General features: G+C 40.8%; 1 protein-coding gene across 4 annotated transcripts in view; it reads right to left on the bottom strand.

The window, feature by feature from the left end:
• npepl1 (aminopeptidase like 1) overlaps positions 1-23,392 on the bottom strand; it is a 169,311-nt gene that overhangs the window by 21,085 nt on the left and 124,834 nt on the right. Inside the window, exons 12-13 of one of the 4 annotated variants that reach the window (XR_009654509.1) lie at positions 7,501-7,650; positions 7,070-7,129 (exon numbers count right to left, since the gene is read on the bottom strand). The exons of 1 other annotated variant lie outside the window; for it this stretch is intronic. Coding sequence is in view for 1 of the 3 variants with exons in the window: in XM_060919068.1 (XP_060775051.1) it covers positions 17,891-18,055 (165 nt within the window). In the remaining 2 variants the exon portion in view is untranslated. Of the gene's footprint in view, positions 1-7,069; positions 7,130-7,500; positions 7,651-17,500; positions 18,056-23,055; positions 23,244-23,392 lie in introns of those variants that run through there. 2 more of the 4 variants (XR_009654508.1, XM_060919068.1) reach the window with 2 other exon arrangements.

Genomic DNA, 23,392 nt, shown 5'->3' with positions numbered 1-23,392 from the left:
ATTAAAAAACCTGACCTCGATCCCTGTCAGCTGTCCAATTATCGGCCAATATCAAACCTCTCCTTTATTTCCAAGATCCTAGAAAAAGCTGTGGCACAGCAGTTATACTTATAGTTACATAGGAATAACATCCATGAAATGTATCAGTCAGGATTTAGACCTCATCATAGCACAGAGACATCACTGGTTAAAGTAGTAAACAACCTACTGTTGGCATCTGATCAGGGCTGTGTCTCACTGCTTGTGTTGCTTGACCTTAGTGCAGCATTTGATACCACTGATCATTCCATTCTTCTGGATTGACTTAAGTCTTAAGTGGGAGTTAAGGGAACAGCCCTCTCCTGGCTCAGCTCTTATTTAACTGATTGCTGTAAGTATGTTGATGTAAATGGTAATTTTTCTAGACATACTGAGATAAAGTTTGGTGTTCCACAAGGTTCTGTCTTAGGCCCACTGCTTTTTTCTTTATATATGTTACCTCTGGGTGATATTATTCGTAAGCATGGTATTAGTTTCCACTGTTATGCTGATGACACAGTTTTATGTTTCTGCAAAACCAGGTAAAAGACACCAGCTTAATAGAATTGAGGAATGTGTAAAGGACATTAGACACTGGATGCTTATTAACTTCCTTCTGCTTAACTCTGACAAGACAAAAGTACTTGTACTAGGACCACATGCAGCTAGAAGTAGGGTTTCTGATTACATAGTAACTCTGGATGGCCTTTCTGTTTCTTCACATGCAGCTGTAAAAGACCTCGGGGTGATTGTTGACCCCAGTCTTTCATTTGAAACTCATATCGATAATATTACCCGGATAGCTTTCTTTCATCTCAGAAATATTGCAAAGATAAGAAATTTAATATCACTACACAATGCAGAAAAACTAGTTCATGCTTTTATTACCTTTTGGTTGGATTACTGTAATGCCTTACTATCTGTTCCAATAAGTGAATAAACAAGCTCCAGTTAGTTCAAAATGCAGCAGCAAGAGTCCTTACTAGAACTAGAATATATGACCACATCACCCCTGTCTTATCCACAATGCATTGGATCCCAATCAAATTTTGTATTGTTTATAAAATACTACTATTGACCTTTAAAGCACTGAATGGTCTCGCGCCACAGTACCTGAGCTAACTTCTGGTCCTTTATGACCAATAGGCGTGATGCCTATTTAGATCAAAAGGTGCAGGCTATCGGCTGGTACTTCGTATAGTGAAGGCTGCATCAGGGGGCAGAGCCTTTTCTTACAAAGCCCCACAATTATGGAATAGCCTTCCAAGTAGTGTTCAGGAATCAGACACAGTCTCAGCATTTAAGGTGGTGTTTACATTAGACCGTATCAGCGGATCATCAGATTAACGTTTTTAAAACGATTCGCGTGCACACAGCAACGCCAATACACGGATACGCTAATCACATGACTAATTAGACGGCACGTCACATGATCCCAGTGCATATCGGGCATGCGCAAGTCCACTTGCAAGTGGAAGGATGGCAAGCGAACACCTTCTCCAGCAGATAAACACACCTGGCTGTGATGTTCATGTTCTCACTGAGTTTAAGCGCCTGAAGGAGGTAAATAAGTTCAAATGTGTAAATAAACATCAGTGCGGCTCAGCGCTTCCTCCTGCGCTCCAAATCACTCCGCCCTGAACAGCGAGTGCCCTCTGGAGGGTGCGCACTCCGGCCCTGCGCAGCTCACAGAGCGCGTGAGTGAAGCGCACGAGCAGTGATTCAGGACTGAGCCGCTGTGTGTGTGATCCCAACGCCAGCGAATCAGGAAGGTGGATGTCACAGTGACGTTGTCCAATGACGACGTCAGCTAGAGCTCAGCACTGCATTTCCTCGTTCCTCAATGTTTACACAGCACCGGATCAGATACGAACTGGGTTGAATACGTGGGCTCTGGCGGATTCAAGTTGTTCCGCCTGTGGAGTCGTTTCCCGGCGTTTTAATGTGCACGGACAGTGCATCCGCAACGAAAACGAGACGGATATGGTCTAATGTAAACACAACCTAAGTCTAGGCTGAAAACATATCTGTTTAGTCAAGCCTTATGTTAATTTTATTAGGTAAAAGAGCAGGTCCTCAGGTATAGGGTGTTTTGTTAAATTGGGATGTATGGATGCTGTCAGCCCCCACCCACTTGCTCGCTTGAGTTTGTTGACGGTGTTGTGGCTGGCTGCTTTATGTCCCAGGGCACCCTGTGTTACCTTTTGGCTCTCCCCCTTTATAGTTATGCTGTCAGAGTTAGTTTTGCCAGAGTCCCTGCACTGCAAAAAAACTGAAAAGTGAATATGAGGAGAAAATTCCTTAATATTAGTGAAATTATCTTCCTGCATGGACGGATAATTTTACTTGACAAGACATCTTGGAATAAATTGGTTACAATAATCTCAGAGTTTATGTCTTGTATTCTTCTCCACTGCAAAAATGATATCTTAACAAGTTAGAATATCTTGAATATAGTTGAAATGATCTAGCATTTCCTATTAGAAGAATACAAGTTTCTGGTATTATCTGTTTGAAGAGTCATGTAGGTAAGGTATCTCATACACAAATTGAGGATTTTGATGTGGAGATTAATGAAATTAGTTTGATTTCTCTAAGGGGAGTAAAACATTCTAATTGCTGATCTGATACAGTTATATTGCTAACTGCAGGGTTACTTAAATTGTCACTTAATTTGTCTGGCCTTAAATTAGTAAACGCCTCCTCCTATGCCAGTTAGAAGAGGCTGGTGTATATAATTGTATCCAGGAGGACTAGCTTCATTTAATGCTATATCTTCATTTGGCTTAATCCATGTTTCTGTTAAACACAGTGCATTAAACTCAGTATTAGAGATCTAATATTTAATAATACTACCTTTAGATCAAAGGTGCTGGCAGTGCCTATACAGTCAGCATGATCTAACTTTATATTAATTATATTACTAGAACAAACACTCTGCGTATTTCTACATTTTTGTATAGCTCGGGGAACAGACAGACTTGATGATCACCTTAGTGATGACTCTGTGCAGCTAGCAGACAGTCAGTTCAGCCTGTTCCTCTGATCGCTGGCCTTGGCTTTGGATTGTCAGAAGTTAACTATACCTGTTCTGAGACTATCAGCTATGCTGCAAGAAATGAGAGCAGCACCTTCCCGATTGGGATGGATACCATCCCACCCTAACAGGCCAGCCCTGCTCTCAAAATTACTCAAAATATTTATAAAGGCCACATTGTTTTCAGAGCACCACCTGGACAACCAGCAGTTCAGTGACCATAACATGCTGTAAACTACATCACCATGCTGCACTGGGATGGGGCCAGAGCATACAACAGCATTGGACATGGCCTTCACGAATTTAAACACCTCTACAAAGTTACTCTTAGTAAACTCAGACTGATGAAGGTGTATATTATTAGCTCCTACATGAATAACTATCGTTGAGAACCTGTGCTTGCCTACATCATCATCATCATCATCATCAGTCATCTGGCGAGCCGGTGACTTGATAAGATATCCTATCCCAGACCCGCCGGTCGAGCATAGCTGCTCTGAGTTGATCTTCCTTCAACCCCATCTCTCGCTCAAGGACCATTTTCAGAGTGGTACGTGGTCGACCGACTTTGCGCTTCACCTCAGGCTCCCACAAGAGAACTTGTGCGGCAGGTTGATCATGACGAAACACATGGCCGCACAATGCCAGACGGCGTTTGGCGATTATGGTCGAGAGGCGTGGTAGGGAACCGTACAGGCGGTTGTTTGTCCAATGATCCTGCCAGCTGATGTTGAACACTCTGCGGAGCATGCAGGTGTACGTGCCATCCAAGGATTGCTCTTGTGCTCTCGTTAGAGACCAAGACTCGGATCTGTAGAGAAGAATGGATTCAACTAAGGCCTTGAACACTCTGACCTTTGTGCCTCTAGACAGCGGGGCAGCCCACACCTTGATTAGAGAATTTAGGGTGCCCCAGGCTTTGGCCTTTCTGGAGTTGATGTCATGAGCAGTGTTCATCCAACTGCCAAGGTATTTGAAGTCGTCCACCTTCTCGATAGTAGAGTTGTCAAGCGCGTGGAGAGATTGGTCTGTAAAGGAATTTATATGCATCCATTTGGTTTTGCATGCATTCAACTGAAGGCCAACAGATTTAGCAGCCAGTTCTATTCAGTGGAGAAGATCCTCGCCCGAATTCAGAGTCCTCGAGAAGAGCAATGTCATCAGCGAAGTCGAGATCAGATAGATGGACAGCAGGGTGGCGAGAACTTCTACGGCGTTTAAGAGTGAGCCCATCATCCATGCGAAGGGCTAAACGCAAGGTGTAATCAAGAACAATGATGAAGAGCAGAGGAGCTAGGGGGTCTCCTTGAAGGACGCCCGAGTTGATAGAAAACTCCTCAGTTATACCGTCAGGAGTTATAACCACGGCAGTGTTATCGATATACATTGTCCTGATTGCCTCGACCATGCTAGGGGGGACGCCATATGCTTGTAGAATGGAAAACATTGTGTCGAGTCTGATGGAATCAAAAGCCTTCTTAAGACTATCAAAAAGACTATCACACCTTCTTTATGGTGGTTCATGAGCTCTTCGATAATGCGCCGGAGGGCTAAGATGTGAGCGCTAGTAAAACGCAGTTGACGGAAGCCATTTTGGCGCAAGAAGTTATCCATTACCGGCCTCAACCTATTGAGTAACAGTCAGTTATACACTTTAGAGGCGATCTGAGCTAGACTAATTCCCCTGTAGTTGTCAGGCAACGTCAGGTTGCCTTTCCTAGGGACAGGGACGATGCCTGCTAGACCCCATTCCTTGGGCCTGTTGCCTGCAAGGGTTTCATTGCAGAACGTGAAGAGGAAGTTGCAGATGTTTGGGAGCTTCCATAGCTCAATAGGGAGACCATCCATCCCAGGAGCGCGACCAGATTTCATCTCGTCAACAGCAGAGTTAACTTCATTACGGTCGAACGGCCCAGTGAAGATTTGCTCATTGAGTTCAAAGATTTAGATGATCTCAGTTGGCCTTTCTGGCGTAGGGCTATCAGGTGATAACACACGTTGAAAATGGTCCTTCCAGAGCTTCAAACGATCTTTGCCTTGGATGAATACTGGGTTTGGAGATTTGTTGGATAACATCTTCACTAGGTTCCACGCACTTTTTGTGTCCATCAAGGTGTTACTGGAGTCGAACCGGTCGAGGATGGCTCGAATTCTTAATTCTTCCTGCATAATGTACGTAGAACAAAGGGAAGCCTGGGCAGCTTGAGTAAGCTGAATGCTGGCTTTAATAGCGACATGGCGCGCCTCCGCCACCGCAGGGCAATCGGAAAGTGGTGACTTTTTGGGATGTTCTTTGGGTAGAAGGGATGGCCCCACTTTATTACAGACTCCCACGAAGGACGAATAAGATTGGTCTTCTTCAGGAAGGCTTTGGAATTCTTCGGATATTAAAGCATCGACGGAGGAGGCGAGATTTGGGTCGGAAATCAAGGAAGACCAGTTGAGCCATTTCATTCGCAGGCACCTGGTTGAACGGACACTCAGTTTGGTAGACACAGTAACAATTCTGTGATCGCTGCCAACAGGATTGGATGATGAGTGTGCTTGAGAGTCTCTAAGGCTGTTTCGCCAGCGCTTACGACATAGAATGAAGTCGATTTGAGAGAGATCACCTCTTGGGGACCTATGAGTCCAGAGTTTACGCCTGGGCTTTTGGAAACAAGTGTTAGCAATGATAAGACTGTGCTCGCGAGCAAATTCGGTCAATAGCTCCCCATTCCGATTTTCACTCATGTGATATGAATGTCGTGGCACGACATGGGCATTGAAGTCGCCCCCAATCAGAGCATGTGCCGGTACAGAGGCAACTGCCTCACGCAAAGAGCAGTAAAACTGCGTGACTTCCTCTTCGGGGAAATGTTATGAGGCGAGTAGCATAACACAACATTGAGCCTTGGATTGCCTTTGAAAACGGCGATAATAATTCGTTCCAAGACCTTCCTGATAGTAGAAAGTAGTGGTAAGAAAGACAAAAGTATAGCTATCCCTACTCCATGAATGGCCGCACCTTGGGCGTTACGGGAAGCCGAGATGGTAAACAGCGTCACTGCGCCTAGATTATGGGTTACGATGTCCGAGGACTCGTTGTTATGGACTAAACGATGTTCTTGGATGCACACTATGGGTGTGTTATAGTGGCACATAAGGAAATTCAGTTCCTCCTTGGATGACATAGTCGAGAGAGTTCGACAATTGAGCTGCCCTATGATGAGTGTTTTACCAGGGTGCATAAGACCTTTCCCGGGCTGGCGATCAGACAGTGACCTCCCCTGGGGGTTTGGGGCACTGTCGTCATGAGATGTCTGACAGGCATTGACAGGCACGGTACCGGGTGAAGTTAGAGCACGGGCTTGAACCGTGGTGCAAGTATTGGATATCATCATCAAGTTTTCAAATTGCTGTGAAAAACCAGGGTGACGCAAATACTCCCGGGATTTTCTGTCTGGGTTTACTCCCATAGGTCCGCCGCTTGCCTAAGACGCTAAGATTACCTGCTATGTCCAGCACCCTGGCTCCCAGTATGCACCTGACTTAAGCTGCTGGTGCCCCTAAAGGCCTAGCTAATTTCACGTGCCGTATGATAGAGTATCCTATAACCAGAGCTCTTTCAAGTTTCTCAGTGGGTGCGTCACTGAGGAGAGCAAACCTGCTCAATATGCAAAGCATATTGGTGCTCCCGTGGGTGAGCCTCAGCAGTAGCTTTGGCCCTATGATTATGCTGCCATCACCCATTTGTCCCGCCGTGAAGGCTCTAATGCCGGAGTTGGGAGATTGCTAACTCCACCTAGGGCATCCAGACTTTCTACAGAAACTACACTGCTCTCATTCTTACTAACCCTCTCTTGAGTCTGGATGCGCACCTCTAATGCTGCAATCTTCTCCATCAGAGAGCTAACTAATCTACACTTATCACAAATAAAGCTATCACTAACAACAGAGGAAGAATGACTAAACATCCTGCACTCAGCACACTGAACAAGCTGAATGTGTGCCATGATGAATGGATTTACGTACCTTAATTGAAGATCTGTTGATATTATGGCAGATCCGATGTGAATGGCCTCCAATTGCGGTCTTTACACAAAAAGGAAAAAACTTCAGGTCTTTGCCATTCTCCAAAAAAAATTTAAATGCAGAAAAAGGGAAAGTGAAAGTACAAACAAAAATAAAAAAAGATTTGTGGAAAAAAATGAAAAACATTGTCGATTAAACACTAACACCAAAGGAAAAAAGATTTGTGGCAAACAACTCAAAAACAGGAATTACGTCACAGGAAACTGTGTTACAGCATCATGTGTCACCGTCATTATTTCTGTAGACCCTTCATAGTTCAAGAGCCTGTTGCACTGTACTGTACAGTGGGACCCTAGCATACTGCCTTAACACTACCTTAAGCAATACAAAGAGCTGTAATTTTTTTCACACAGTATCACAATGTTGTGTACCTGTGTAAACGGATGTGTTTACATTGTTGGGTAGCCGTGAACACTTTTCACAGAAGGTTTCTTGACAGTGGATTGGCTGGCTGCTTTATCCATGCTGATGCCCTACTTCTGGCTGGAGTTCTCATCACATTGCTCCTGTAGAGGATGACCCTATATGGACAGTCAAAAGATACACTTAGAAAATGGCTCTGGACGCTTACAGTTTTGCTACGATGGTTTGGGACTGCAATTGTCATGAACAGTTTTGCGCTTGGGTCTCCATCAGGTTGATTGATGGTGGTTTCAACAAAATAGACTTCATGCTGGGACTATAGTAAATTTCCTGGTTACACGGTTGTACTTCGTGACTATATAGGACACAGTGATAGAAGCAATTTATTCATAAAATCACGCTATGTGTTATCACCCAAAAGAGGATGGGTTCCTTTTTGAGTCTGATTCCTCTCAATATTTCTTCCTCATGTAGTCTTGAGGGAGTTTTTCCTTGCCACCGTCGCTACAGGCTTGCTCATTAGGGATAAATAAATTTATTAGGGATAAAATTATTTCAGATATTTAAAGTCTTTATTTTTCTGCAAAACTTATTCGAAAAAGTATATGTTGTTAAAAGTGCTCTCCAAATAAACTGACTTGACTCTGAACAGAATATATTGATAAGGACACCGTGCATGCATAGTGCTAAAGCCGATTTGGCTTATTTAACACATCCTTTCTAAGACTGTAGTTCTCCAGTTTGACATAAATATACATTAGTGGTGTAGAGACTGCTTTAGCATTTGTGACCAGAGACTTCTAAGTTCCCGAGAGGTGCAACAGAAAAGTGTTTGCTCCATCATCCGAAGATCGCTCGCATGTTAGGCTTGGGCTACACCAGCTGTGTTATGTGTGTGTGAAGTTTGGACTGCTGTAGCTCACACGTGTGTGTTTGCCCACATCGCCAGTGTTGCTGCTGCAAGCCCTGTCTTTCTACATTGAGTTGGCCATTGATAATGGTAATCAATAATAAAATGTTTCATTTCATTATAATTATAATGCATATTTAGTTGAGATAAACAAAGGTTAAGAAACATGCTCAATTTAAAAAGAATACAGTAGATCAATAAAATATAAAAAGTATTTTTTTGGTCTGTGATGTATAGTTTAGAGAATGTGGCTACAGTGAAAGCTGTCAGTTATGAAATGTTGCTGGTGTGATGTCAATATGACTATCAGCAGGTCTTTTCACTGTGTATTTTTACTGAGTACTGCTTACCTCACGCGTGAAAAATAGGCGTTAGACCAAAACCCTAGAAAGACTGTTATTGTCCGTCAACACTACAGATCAGACCTCATTGATGTCCATGTCCGCTGCAGTGCAGACTGCTGGACTGACTGCAGACTGCTGGACTGACCACAGACTGGTTTGCACAAGACTTAAGCTCCGGTTTCATATCCCATCCTGTAAAAAGAAGTCCGGACTACGTCGCCTCAACATTGAATGCTTGAAAGTGCCTGAAGTCCATGACCAGCTTCAAGAGAGGGTGTCTAAAAGATCCAGGACCTCAATACAGAAACTCTAGATCAACACTGCAAATCCCCCCACCAAACCCTGTATGACACCACCAGGGAGATAGTTGGACTTCTAAAAAGGAGACATCGCGACTGGTTTGATGAGAATAACACCATCACCAATGCACTCAAGCAGAAACATGATGCTTACCAACTGGCCCTGCATAATGATACACCAGAAAATTGTCAGCACTATAGAACTGCTAGAAACAACTGCCAAAGGGAACTACGCCGACTGCAAAATCAATGGTGATTGGATAGAGCCAAAGAAATTGAAGCGCATGCTGAGAGACATGACTCCAAGAGCTTCTTCAAGGCAATTAAACTAGTTTCTCAAAGGCGCTCCCCTGGCCTCACCCCAGTGGATGACACCAATGGGAAAAGGCTCACAGAGAAGGAGGATATTCTACAGTGCTGGAAAGAACACTTTTCCACCCTTCTGAATCAGCACAGCACAGCAGACCCCTCAGTTCTTGATGATATTCCCCAGGAGGAAGTCCAGACTGATATAGCAATACTACCTACAGAGACTGAAGTTAAGAAAACTCTGAAACAGCTAGCTAATGATAACGCACCTGGCCCAGACGGGATCTCTGCTGAAGTTCTTAAGGCTGGAGGCCACCCTCTACTAACACAGCTACACAAGCTTCTCCTAACTATCTGGGATGAAGAGAGTGTGAGTGAGTTATTTTTCTGTAAAGTGGTTTTGCAACAATGTATGTTGTTAAAAGCGCTATACAAATAAACTGACTTGAGTAGTTTGCAAGGCAGAATCAAGAGCTTGAAGCTTGTAGCTAGAGGTCTGCAAGGGTCGGATTTTTCAGTCCCGCTCCCACCCGCGCCCGCAAAGAATTATGATTTTTCAGTCCCGCTCCCGCCCGCAAAGAATTATGATTTTCAGTCCCGCTCCCGCCCATGCCTGCCATATTTTGTCCCGCTCCCACCCGCAAATCCCGCATGATGCAGACGTTCGCGTTATTTCTCAGGAAAGTTCTTGTCTTGACACAGCGTGATGGTGCCCCGCCCCCTACTTTGAGTGGATTTGAGCATAAATATCTACAGCTCACATTCACGTTTGTTATTATTTACCTTGTTTCTGAATTCGGAATGTTGAAATGGCAGCATGTAGACCTAATAACAATAATTATTTAAGTAGGCTAATCATTTAAGTATGCGCTCTCCCGTGGTGCATCTCCTATGAATAATTAGTGTGAAAGGAGAGATGGATCGCACTCTTGAACTTATTCTTTTAGTTACATTTCTTTTCAGTTGTTTTTAGCAGCAGAAGGAGACAGACGTTTCAGCTGTTGCCTTCATCAGTGTCTCTAATAATAATAATAATAAAAGACAGGCGACCACGTAATTCCAAGTGGAAATTTGGTATATTTATTGTTCAGCCATACAAAACATTAGGCTAACCCAGTTTACATTTGTAAAGCATTTCTAACTAAAATGTCCGATTTCAGGACTCTTGACTTTTTAACGGTAAATGTACCTCTTTTTAAAGCAGCACTTACTTTTGAAGCACTGTGAGCTTCAGTAAAGGAGCTCTGCTCTTCTGCCATGATCGGAGATCTCAAACACGGAAGAGGAAAGGAATCGGAAACGTACGAGAGTTATTTATCCTCTCCTGGATCAGAATTCTGATGACCAGCTCATCTAAGGTGTCATTGAGGCATCATGTTAGTGTGGGTCACTGGAAGCTGGGTGTGAACGGCGAGTCATTAGAGTGATCAAAGGATTGCCCGTTAGGGTGATCAGTGGCAAATTTAAGATGCCATTCCTCACTCAATCTGGCAATCTGACTCTCTCTGAAAATTTAGGCATCTTAAAATGTTTTTATTAATGCCAAATAAAATATCCAGCACAAATTATATATGATAGACATAAATTAATAATTTATAAATTTTATTTTAAACACATTTTTAGTTAGCGGGACTGCAGCTTATCACCGCTCCCGCTCCCGCCCGCGCCCGCATATGTGCACTCCTGCTCCCGCCCGCGCCCGCAATGAGCTTTCAAAATTTGTCCCGCGCAGCACTGCTTTGCAGCGGGTCCCGCGACTCCTGCGGGACTCCCGCGGGAGTGCAGGGCTCTACTTGTAGCTATGGTGAGGACGATAACGAGTCCGCTTTCTAGACATGTAAAGAACCTTACATTTTGACATACTAAACTCCATTATATGGCCGGAGCTCCAATTTTGAAGACCATCAAGATCAGCCTGTAATATTTCTGAAGAACCTGCAGAGTCAATAGCACGATTAAGCTTAGAGTCATCTGCAAAAAGAATGATACTCGACTCATATTGACCATAGCAAACACGAGAAAGAGCAGTGGACCCAAGATAGATTCTTGAGTGACTCCAGAAACTGATAAACTTTGGCTTTTTTTTGTAAATATACACTCAATCTGAATTTGATACCTGCAACACATTCCAAAAAAAGTTGGGACAGGGGCATGTTTACCATTGTGTTACATCACCTTTTCTTTTAACAACGCTCAGTCAGCATTTGGAACTGATGACACGAATTGTTGAAGTTTTGAACATGAAATTCTTTCCCATTCCTGCTTGATATAGGATTTCAACTGCTCAACAGTCCAGGGTCTCCGTTGTTGTATTTTGCACTTCATAATGTACCACACTACCAATGGGAGGCAGGCAGGCCAGTTTAGCACCTGCACGATTACTACAAAAGCCACCATATGAAGTGGTGTGGAAGGTGGCTTGGCATTGTCTCACTGGAACAAGCAGGGCTGTCCCTGAAAAAGATGATATCTGGATGGCAATATTTTTGCTCCAAAACTTGCATGTACCCTTCATCATTAATGGCACCTTCACAGATGTGCAAGCCATCTATGCCACAGGTACTAACACTCCCCCATACCATCACAGTGGCTGGCTTTTCAACTTTGTGCTGCAAACAAACAAACAAACAAACCAAACAATCTGGACGGTCCTTTTCCTCTTTAGCTTGGAGGACACAATGTCCATGAATTCCAAAAAAAAATTGAAATGTCAACTCATCAGACCACAGCACACTTTTCCACTTTGTGTCAGTCCATCTCAGATGAGCTTGGACCCAGAGAATTCAGTGGCATTTCTGGATGTTTGCATGGTAGATGCATCGACAATCTGTTTACTAGTAGTGGTTTGTTAATAATTACAGAGAATTGTTTGTTGAGCAGTGTTTGACTGTTTTCCCCCATGTAGTTTTTCACAAAGTGATGAACCTCACCCCATGTCCCCATGTAGTTTTTCACAAGGTGGTGAACCTCATCCCTTTCCAATTACCAATTAACCTGTTACATGTAGAATGTTCCAGACAGGTGGTTTTTAAGCATTCCACAACTTTCCCAGTATTTTGTTGCCCCTGTCCCAACTTTTTTGGAATGTGTTGCAGGCATCAAAAAGAGTATATTTACAAAAAAAAAAAAACAAGTTTAATCACTTTGAACATTAAATAGGTATTTGTATTGTATTCAGCTGAATTGAAAAGGATTTGCAAAATCATTGCATTCTGTTTTTATTTACATTTTACAGTGTCCCACCTTTTTTGGAATCTAGGTTGTAGATTGAAATGGAGAGATCAAAAATAAAGAGAAGAGTTGAATAAAAGTAGTGCACATCAGCAGCAGCTGCCAACAATTCATTCTAATTCATGGAGCCTTGATCTGAGTCAATATAGTCAAGTCAAGTTTGTTTGTATAGCACTTTTAACAATAGAAATTGTCCCAAAGCAGCTTTACAGAATCTGAATGACCCAAGACATGAGCCAATTTTATCCCTAATCTAGCCCCCAAAAATCAATGCATGAAATGCATTTTAAAACTTAGAAAAGAAACGAATATTAAGAGAATGATTCCTTGAATATTATGAATCTGCAATAAGGTGAAATCATTTAAGGATGCAGTTAAGAGTTTCAACTTGTATGCTGTGTTAGAAGTGCAAGCATTCTATTACTGTTGCAGTGTAGTTTTTTAGGGAATTGATTTTGAATAGTTTTAACTTTCACAGAACTGTTGTGTGTTGAAAAGGGAAAATTATAACCTTTTATTACTGTGCTTTTGGCATTTCCAGACCTGATTTTATGTAACAGCTGTTAATTGCAGTGAGAATATCAGAATGTTTTTTTTGTGTGTATAATTCTAAAAGAGGGCAAATGTACTTTCCCAACACGAGATTACAACAAAATATGTTCATTATCATCATAATTAACTTATTAGCATTAGCTAATAAGAGTTAGCATAATTAAAATTTTGGAATTTGCAAAAAAGTTGGTAATTCCTAAACAGTATTGATATGTTGAGATTATGATTATTCATAATTAAAATGTTCATGTTAAAATGCCAGTTTCTATTCCTTGATTGTTAATTAAAAGTACATAATTCTACATAGTCTTATTTTAAAGGGATGTTAAGCCTTTTATTTTAAGTAAATTATTTTGAATGACTAGCCCTCCATATAGTTTCTTATCCTTCGGGTAGCCCTCAGTCCCAGAAAAGTTGGAGACCCCTGCCCTAGATGATACACCACTGCAGCAACTTAAGCCATTCTGAGATGCACATCTCATGCAGGCTGTGTGGCTGCTCTAACCTGTTAACATGGGTGCTGAAATGAAAATCAAAATGTTTGATGGCCGCCACAGCAGCTGGTGTGGCCCAGCCCTTACGCCACCCCATGATGTCGCATGAGCAGCAGTTCAAAAAGATACGGCTGGCTGTAGTTTGGTGTCTCGGTTGTAGCATGTGATAGCAGAGATACTTTAGAGGGGAGATTTCAATCTTTGAGTGAAAACATATAACTGCAGGAGTCTTAGTAATAAAGACAGAAAGACCCACAAACAAGCAACAACAGAAGGTGGCTGAAGTAAAGGCTTTAGCAAAGCATCTCAAGGGAAGAAACTCAGCATTTGGTGAAAAATGCCTGTAATTCTTAAATGGTTAATGCAATATTTTTTGTGAAACACCTTTATTTAAAGCTGAAATTCTACACTTCAATCACATCTTGTTTGCTTCATTTCAAATCCACTGTGGTGATGTACAGAGGCAAAATTACTAAAATTGCATCACTTTCCAAATACTTATGGACACGATATACAGTGCTCAGCGTAAATGAGTACACCCCCTTTGAAAAGTAACATTTTAAACAATATCTCAATGAACACAAACTATTTCCAAAATGTTGACAAGACAAAGTTTAATATAACATCTGTTTAACTTATAACGTGAAAGTAAGGTTAATAATATAACTTAGATTACACATTTTTTCAGTTTTACTCAAATTAGGGTGGTGCAAAAATGAGTACACCCCACAACATCTACTACATCTAGTACTTTGTATGGCCTCCATGATTTTTAATGACCGCACCAAGTCTTCTAGGCATGGAATGAACAAGTTGGCAACATTTTGCAACATCAGTCTTTTTCAATTTTTCAACAATGACCTCTTTTAGTGACCGGATGCTGGCTGGAGAGTGATGCTCAACTTGTCTCTTCAGAATTCCCCACAGAAAATAATTTCTTTACACCACAAAGGTGAAGGCTACAAGAAGATCAGCAAAGCTTTACTTATCAGTCAGAATACTGTAGCAAAAGTGGTACAAAAATTTAAGAAAGATGGAACTGCAACCATCTCACAGAGATGTCCAGGTCGTCCACGGAAGTTAACACCTCGACAGGAGCGAGTTCTGATGAGAAGGGTTGAAGAAAATCGGCATGCAAGTTCACTGTAGTTATCTAAAGAAGTAGAAAGCCAAACTGGACTGACTATTTCCCATGACACAATACAGCATACGCTGCAGAGGAATGGCATGCATGGATGCCGTCCACGAAAGAAGCCTCTCCTAAAGCCCAGGCACAAAAAAGCCCGCCTAGAGTTTGCCAGGGCCCATGCTGATAAAGATGAAGACTACTGGGACTCTATACTCTGGAGTGATGAGACCAAGATAAATGTTTTTGGAACTGATGGCTTCAAAACTATACGGCATCACAAAGGTGAGGAATACAATGAAAAATGCATGGTGCCTACAGTGAAACATGGTGGTGGCAGTGTCCTTATGTGGGGCTGCATGAGTGCTGCTGGTGTCAGGGAGCTGCATTTCATTGATGGCATCATGAATTCACAGATGTATTGCTCTATACTGAAAGAGAAGATGCTACCATCACTCCATGCCCTTGGTCGTTGTGTACTTTTCCAACATGACTAAGCACACATCTAAGGCCACTGTTGGATTTCTGAAGAACAGGGTGAAAGTGATTCAGTGGCCAAGTATATCTCCTGATCTGAACCCAATCGAACACCTACAGTGGTGCTTGAAAGTTTGTGAACCCTTTAGAATTTTCAATATTTCTGCATAAATATGACCTAAAACATCATCAGATTTTCACACAAGTCCTAAAAGTAGATAAAGAGAACCCAGTTAAACAAATGAGACAAAAATATTATACTTGGTCATTTATTTATTGAGGAAAATGATCCAATATTACATATCTGTGAGTGGCAAAAGTATGTGAACCTTTGCTTTCAGTATCTGGTGTGACCCCCTTGTGCAGCAATAACTGCAACTAAACGTTTCCGGTAACTGTTGATCAGTCCTGCACACCGGCTTGGAGGAATTTTAGCCCGTTCCTCCGGACAGAACAGCTTCAACTCTGGGATGTTGGTGAGTTTCCTCACATGAACTGCTCGCTTCAGGTCCTTCCACAACATTTCCATTGGATTAAGGTCAGGACTTTGACTTGGCCATTCCAAAACATTAACTTTATTCTTCTTTAACCATTCTTTGGTAGAACGACTTGTGTGCTTAGGGTCGTTGTCTTGCTGCATGACCCACCTTCCCTTGAGATTCAGTTCATGGACAGATGTCCTGACATTTTCCTTTAGAATTCGCTGGTATAATTCAGAATTCATTGTTCCATCAATGATGGCAAGCCGTCCTGGCCCAGATGCAGCAAAACAGGCCCAAACCATGATACTACCACCACCATGTTTCACAGAAGAGATAAGGTTCTTATGCTGGAATGCAGTGTTTTCCTTTCTCCAAACATAACACTTCTCATTTAAACCAAAAAGTTCTGTTTTAGTCTCATCCATCCACAAAACATTTTTCCAATAGCCTTCTGGCTTGTCCACGTGATCTTTAGCAAACTGCAGACGAGCAGCAATGTTCTTTTGGGAGAGCAGTGGCTTTCTCCTTGCAACCCTGCCATGCACACCATTGTTGTTCAGTGTTCATCTGATGGTGGACTCATGAACATTAACATTAGCCAATGTGAGAGAGGCCTTCAGTTGCTTAGAAGTTACCCTGGGGTCCTTTGTGACCTCGCCGACTATTACACACCTTGCTCTTGGAGTGATCTTTGTTGGTCGACCACTCCTGGGGAGGGTAACAATGGTCTTGAATTTCCTCCATTTGTACACAATCTGTCTGACTGTGGATTGGTGGAGTCCAAACTCTTTAGAGATGGTTTTGTAACCTTTTCCAGCCTGATGAGCATCAACAATGCTTTTTCTGAGGTCCTCAGAAATCTCCTTTGTTTGTCGCATGATACACTTCCACAAACATGTGTTGTGAAGATCAGACTTTGATAGATCCCTGTTCTTTAAATAAAACAGGGTGCCCACTCACACCTGATTGTCATCCCATTGATTGAAAACACCTGACTCTAATTTCACCTTCAAATTAACTGCTAATCCTAGAGGTTCACATACTTTTGCCACTCACAGATATGTAATATTGGATCATTTTCCTCAATAAATAAATGACCAAGTATAATATTTTTGTCTCATTTGTTTAACTGGGTTCTCTTTATCTACTTTTAGGACTTGTATGAAAATCTGATGATGTTTTAGGTCATATTTATGCAGAAATATAGAAAATTCTAAAGGGTTCACAAACTTTCAAGCACCACTGTATGGGGAATTCTGAAGAGACAAGTTGAGCATCACTCTCCATCCAGCATCCGGTCACTAAAAGAGGTCATTGTTGAAGAATGGAAAAAGATTGATGTTGCAAAATGTCACCAACTTGTTCATTCCATGCCTAGAAGACTTGGTGCTGTCATTAAAAATCATGGAGGCCATACAAAGTACTAGATGTAGTAGTTTTTGTTGTGGAGTGTACTCATTTTTGCACCATCCTAATTTGAGTAAAACTGAAAAAATGTGTAATCTAAGTTTATATTATTAACCTTACTTTCACGTTATAAGTTAAACAGATGTTATATTAAACTTTGTCTTGTCAACATTTTGGAAATTGTGTTCATTGAGATATTATTTAAAATGTTACTTTTCAAAAGGGGGTGTACTCATTTACACTGAGCACTGTTATGATTAGGATAGCACCCTGATGGCATTCCCCTCCATAGTAGTGCAGTGCTTATTCCCCTATGTTATTCCTTGCATAAAGCTTTTAGAAAACATTCATATTTTACACAAAAACGTGAAGCAGGATTTCAGTGATTATTTTGTATTGTTTTGCACCACATTTTTTTTTAAACATACCATTAGAGATTATGTAATTCATAATGACCACTCTCTTCACCTGTTTTATTGGAAGAAGTGACATCACTGAACTGCAGCAGAAACATTGTCTTTGCATTGTGGTAAATAATGTACATGTAAGTGTCCCTCTGATAAATTTATTTTGACACCTTTGTTCTATTCAAAACATCTCTACTGCTTGTGTTTTTATGTCTAGTAAGGTAAATAAAAATAGTACTTTTGAGATGGTCAGTACTTTGCCAAACAAATGAGGGGTAGATGTATTTATGCATTTAATTTTAATGTTACTGTTTTGGACTAGTTTCAGAATATAGAAACTGGAGCAGTTTGAGGTGATCTTCAAACTAATCTTCTCCTTTTGCTGTCTCTCTCCATTTGGTCTCCTGAGGAAGCATTTGCAGCAGTGATGCCCAATGGAGACACCATATTGAGAAGTGGGTCTTCAGATGCCTGACCAAACAGAGCCAAAAGAAGAGCTACTCCAAAACCTGTAGCACGTTCACCCTGTAATGCAGCACATAAACTGTTTATTAGACACCTACACAGCAAATGTTACAAAACCAACTACAACCCCAATTCCAAAAAAGTTGGGACGCTGTGTAAAACAGCGTGTGTAAATAAAAACAGAATGTGAAGATTTGCAAACTCATGGAAACCCTATATTTCTTTGAAAATAGCACAAAGACAACATATCAAATGTTGGAACTGAGAAATTTCATTGTTTTTTGAAAACTATATGCTCATTTTGAATTTAATGTCAGCAACGTGTTTCAGAAAATGAGTGACGGGGCAACAAAAGACTGAAAAAGCCACGTAATGCTTAAAAAACTAACTAGGTTAATTGGCAACAGGTCAGCAACATGATTGTGTATAAAAAGAACATCCCAAACAGGCGGAGTCTCTCAGAAGTAAAGATGGGGAGGGGTTCACCAGTGAAAGTCTGCATAGGCAAACAGTGCAACAATTTAAGAATAACATTGCAAAGAATTTGGGGATCACATTGTTTATAGTACATAATATCATTAAAAGATTCAGAGAATCTGGAGAAATCTCTGTATGCAAGAAATAAGGCTGAAAACTGACATTGGATGCCTATGGCCCTCAGGCGACATTGCATTAAAAGCAGACGTGTCTATAGTGGAAATCACTGTATGGGCTCAGGGACACTTCGGAAAAACATCGTCTGTGAAAACAGTTCATTACTGCATTCACAAATGCAAGTTAAAACCTTACATGAACAATATAAGAAACACCACCACCTTCTCCGAGCCTGAGCTCTTTTACAATGGGCTGAGAAGTGGAAAATTGTCCCGAGGTCTGACAAATCAAAAGTAGAAATTCTTTTTTTTTTTTTAGAAATCATGGACACCACGTCCTCTCGGCTAAAGCGAAGAGGATCCAACTAGTTATCTTCAAAAGTTCAAGGTTTGAGGTAGGATTACTCTGTTTTTCTCATGTTTCCTGTGAAACTGCAATTTTGGCTTTTTTTTTTTTTACCTTGCCCTTGACCGTAGCTTGTTCCTTTTTCCTTCAATCATGAAAATGTCATCACTAATGGATTCCCCATACCCAAAAACCCATAAAACGAGGTACTGCACATACTTGTGTGGTGAGTGGTTCAAAAATGCATATTTTCAATATGGCTAATGGCAGCCATCTTGGATTGATAATTTTCAGCCTGTTCGCCCCAGATAGCGATTTTGGCACACATCCCAAGTTGTTCCTTGGGTTCAAATTAGCCTATAACAGTTGAGTTATCCTCTCCTAAATTATGTGCATACATATCTAACCCAGGTCCTCTACTAAATCCCAAATCAGAAGAAGGTGGGATGGTGTGGAAATTGGCAGGGGTGTGTGCAATGATTTCTAAATTCACTTTGACTTGTATTTCATTAGAGACTGTGAACCCAAGATATTTTATGCTTTGTCTGGTCAACTTCATTTCATTTCTTAATATACACCCATTCCTGGATTTCAGGCCTACAATGCATTCCAAAAAAAGTTGGGATGGGGCAATATAGGGCTAGTAATTTGGTTAAACAATTAAATAATTATGTGATTTGAAACAGGTGATGCCAACAGGTGATTGTAATCATGATTTGGTACAAAATCAGTATCCAGGAAAGGCCTAGCCTTTGACGAGCAAAGATGGGTCGATGACCTCCAAGAAATGTGAGAAAATTATTGAAATGGTTAAAAACAAAGACAGGAAGGGATTTAGAGATTTTACTCTCCATAGTGCATAACAACATTAAATTATTCAAGGAATATGGAGGAATTTTGGTGCTAAAGGGCAAGGGCACAAACTCTGATCCCTCAAATGGTACTGTGTCTAGAATCATCATAGCTAATATAACCACATGAGCTTGGGATTACTTTGACAAACCTTTGTCAAGCACTACAATATGGAGTTATGGCCACAAATGCCATTTAAAACTTTACTGTGCAAAAAGGAATCCAAGAATGCTGTCAACTAGGATTAATCTAGAAAAGTACATTGAGATTTTGGAGAAACATAACATTACAAAGTGGTAAATGCTTTACCGTCCCAACTTTTTTTTGAAATGTGCTGCAAGAATCAAAATCGATGTGTTTACTTTGGAAAAAAAATCATGAAGTAAAATATTTAATGTGCTGTTGTATTGCTTTCAGTGCAATACAGCTCAAAGGTTATTTAAAAATAATTGTTTTCAGTTTTAATTTCAACATCCCGTCCCAATTTTTTTCTGATTTGGGGTTATACTTCTCAAATTTAGGAACAAAATGATTACATAAAATTTTATTGATGTGTGGTGTGAAAATACATGGTCTCTAGGATTTATAAAAATGCTAAATAAGACCAAACCAAAAATTTAAAGAATTCAGAGGCAGCACATGACCATTCACACAACACAGAAGACATTGACTTAAAAGGAATGCTATGATTTGAAAGTACATACGGTCATGAGAGAGAGAAGTACACCCTCCTTTAATTCTGTTTTTATTTATCAGGGCCTAAATAACAATTATGTGGTCCTCCCCAACTTCTATAAGCAAATAACCTTAGGTTAAAACAAACAAAAAACCCTACAACAGACTGTAATACAGTATGTAGTCTTTTTCTTTCCCCCAAACAGTAAACCAACATTCAGAAGCCAGGTGGGAAAGAAGTACATCCTTCCTACTTCCACATTCATGAAGAGAATAATTAGCAGCCAGGCATTACTAATGAAATACACAAAATTAGTTCATCATCAGGAAGTGTGACTACCTTTGTAAAAGCAGAACTTCTGACAGTTTGGTTTTCTGGAGCACTCAGGAGTGTGTCCACATCATGCCAAAAGGAAAGGACATCAGCCATGACCTCAGAGAAGTAATTGTTGCTGCTTATCAATCTGGAAGGGTGCAGTGGTTAGCAAGGTCGCCTCATAGCAAGAAGGTTCTGGGTTCAAGCCCAGTGGCCGACAGAGGCCTTTCTGTGTGGAGTTTGCATATTCTCCCAGTGTTTCTGTGGGTTTCCTCCAGGTGCTCCGGTTTCCCCCACAGTCCAAAGACATGCTACCTGGCTACTCAAAATTGCCCATAGGAGTCTGTGTGTGCGTGCAGAAAGGAACTGGCCACCCTACTGTTGCAATTCTGGTCAAGCCAATCAAATGTCAGCAGTGATTACTTCAATCTGGAAAGGGTTATAAGGCTGTAGGCCATCTCCAAAAACAATTTGAAATTCATCATTCTACTGTGAGGAGGATTGGTTCAAACCAATCACATCACCACAATGTGATCACAATCACCATGGTGGTGGAGGAGTGATGACTTGGGCTCATTTTGCAGCTATAGGACTTGCAGTCAGGACTTCAGACAACAATGAACTCCAATTAATACCGGAATATTATTGAGACGAATGTGAGGCCATCTGTCCAGCAGCTTAAGCTGGGTTGAAATTGGATCATGCAACAGGCCAATGATCCCAAGCACACCAGCAAACATCTGAATAGCTAAAGAAGAAAAAATTATCAAGGTCATGGAAAGGCCAAGTCAAAGTCCAGATACTGTGGCAGTTAAGAGAGCTGTAACATAAAGGAATGCCCTCAAACTTCAATGAACTGAAGCAATGTTGTAAACAAAAAAGGGCCAAATTTTTTTGGAAATAAATAAATATTTTTTTTAAAAATATTTTTTGTGTCACCTGAGGTGATTTGTCTGGTTATATGAGACAACGCAATTTTTATTTAGGCCTGGACACATAATATAGAATTAAAGGAGGGTGTACTTTCTTTTTCCCATGAATATACAATCTCAAATTTATTCTTAGTTTGCTCACATGAAAGCAATCACTAAATCGGCATTTTATCACCTAAAAAAACATTTCCAAACTAAGAGGACTTATGTCAAAAAATGATCTGGAAAAAACTTATACATGCCTTCATCACTAGTAGGGTTGACTACTGCAATGGCCGTTTCACAGGCCTGCCAAAAAAGACAATCAAACGACTTCAGGTCGTTTGCAGCGCAAAATGCAGTGGCTAGGGTTCTCACACAAACAAAAAGAACAGAGCACATTACTCCAATTCTAAGGTCCCTTCACTGGCTTCCAGTAAGCTACAGAATTGACTTTAAAGCATTGTTGCTGGTGTACAAATCTCTAAATGGTACAGGGCCCAATTACTGTACCTCTCTGATATGTTGCAGCGGTCTAACCCAATCAGATCTACCAGATCGCAGCAGCAAAACTTACTGGTAAAACCTGTTGTTAAAACAAAGTGTGGTGAAGCAGCTTTTAGCTACTATGCAGTACAGCTATGGAACCAACTCCCAGAGGACATTAAAAATGCTCCTGCTGTTGGCAGCTTCAAATCTAGATTAAAGACCAAGCTGTTTTCTGCTAACTGATAAATATCATCTTTACATTGTTTTAAACTTTACTTAACTTTTATTCTATTTTATTCTGCTGTTTTTTACTGAACTTTTACTTCATTTTATTTTATTTCTACTATTGTTTAATTCTTATTTTTTCTCTCTTCTTCCCCCTTTATTTTATGTAACTTTATTTTCTATTGTTTACTGTTTTGCCTGTACCTCTGTAAAGCACATTGAACTGCCACTGTGTATGAAATGCACTATATAAATAAACTTGCCTTGCCTTAGTTCAAAATATTTTGTTCATATAGTAGCTTTAAGAATAGCCTCACAGCATCAGAAGACGATGGTCATGAATAAAAGCATCATCTTCACATATACAACCCCACTTTGAAAAAAGTTGGGACGCTGTGTAAAATCTGAATAAAACTAGAAATGTGATGATTTACAAAAATCATGGACGCCCTATATTTTATTGAAAATGGTACAAAGACAGCATATCAAATGGTAACTTTTTTTTTTTTGAAAAATGTATGCTCATTTTGAATTTGCTGCCAGCAACATGTTTCATAAAAGTTGCATTAATTCTCCCTTTAACAACACTGTAAAGGTTTAGGAACTGAGGAGACCAGTTTTAGTTTTGAAAGTGAAATGTCAAATGTTCTTGCCTGATAAAGGATTTCAGCTGCTCAACAGTTCAGGGTCCCCTTTGTTGTATTTTTCATTTCAACATGCACCAAATCTTTCCAATGGGAGACAGGCCTGGACAGCAGGTAGGCCAGATTAGCACCCAGAATCTTTTACTACGGAGCAATGCAGTTGTAATATGTGCAGAGTGTGATCTGGCGTTGTATTGCTAGAGAGAGAGAGAGAGAGAGAGAGAAAAAAAAAGGTACTTCTGTTTCTCTGGATTCTCTGAATATTTAAATATTATGTACCGTAGATGATATAATCCCCATATTCTTTGCAATGTTATGTTCAGGACCATTTTCTTAAATTGTTGCA

Source organism: Neoarius graeffei, chromosome 4 (assembly GCF_027579695.1).
Source record: "Neoarius graeffei isolate fNeoGra1 chromosome 4, fNeoGra1.pri, whole genome shotgun sequence".
In the NCBI taxonomy this organism is placed as follows: domain Eukaryota; kingdom Metazoa; phylum Chordata; class Actinopteri; order Siluriformes; family Ariidae; genus Neoarius; species Neoarius graeffei.
Note: the sequence above shows the minus strand (reverse complement) of the source record. Positions and strands in the feature narration are given on the sequence as shown.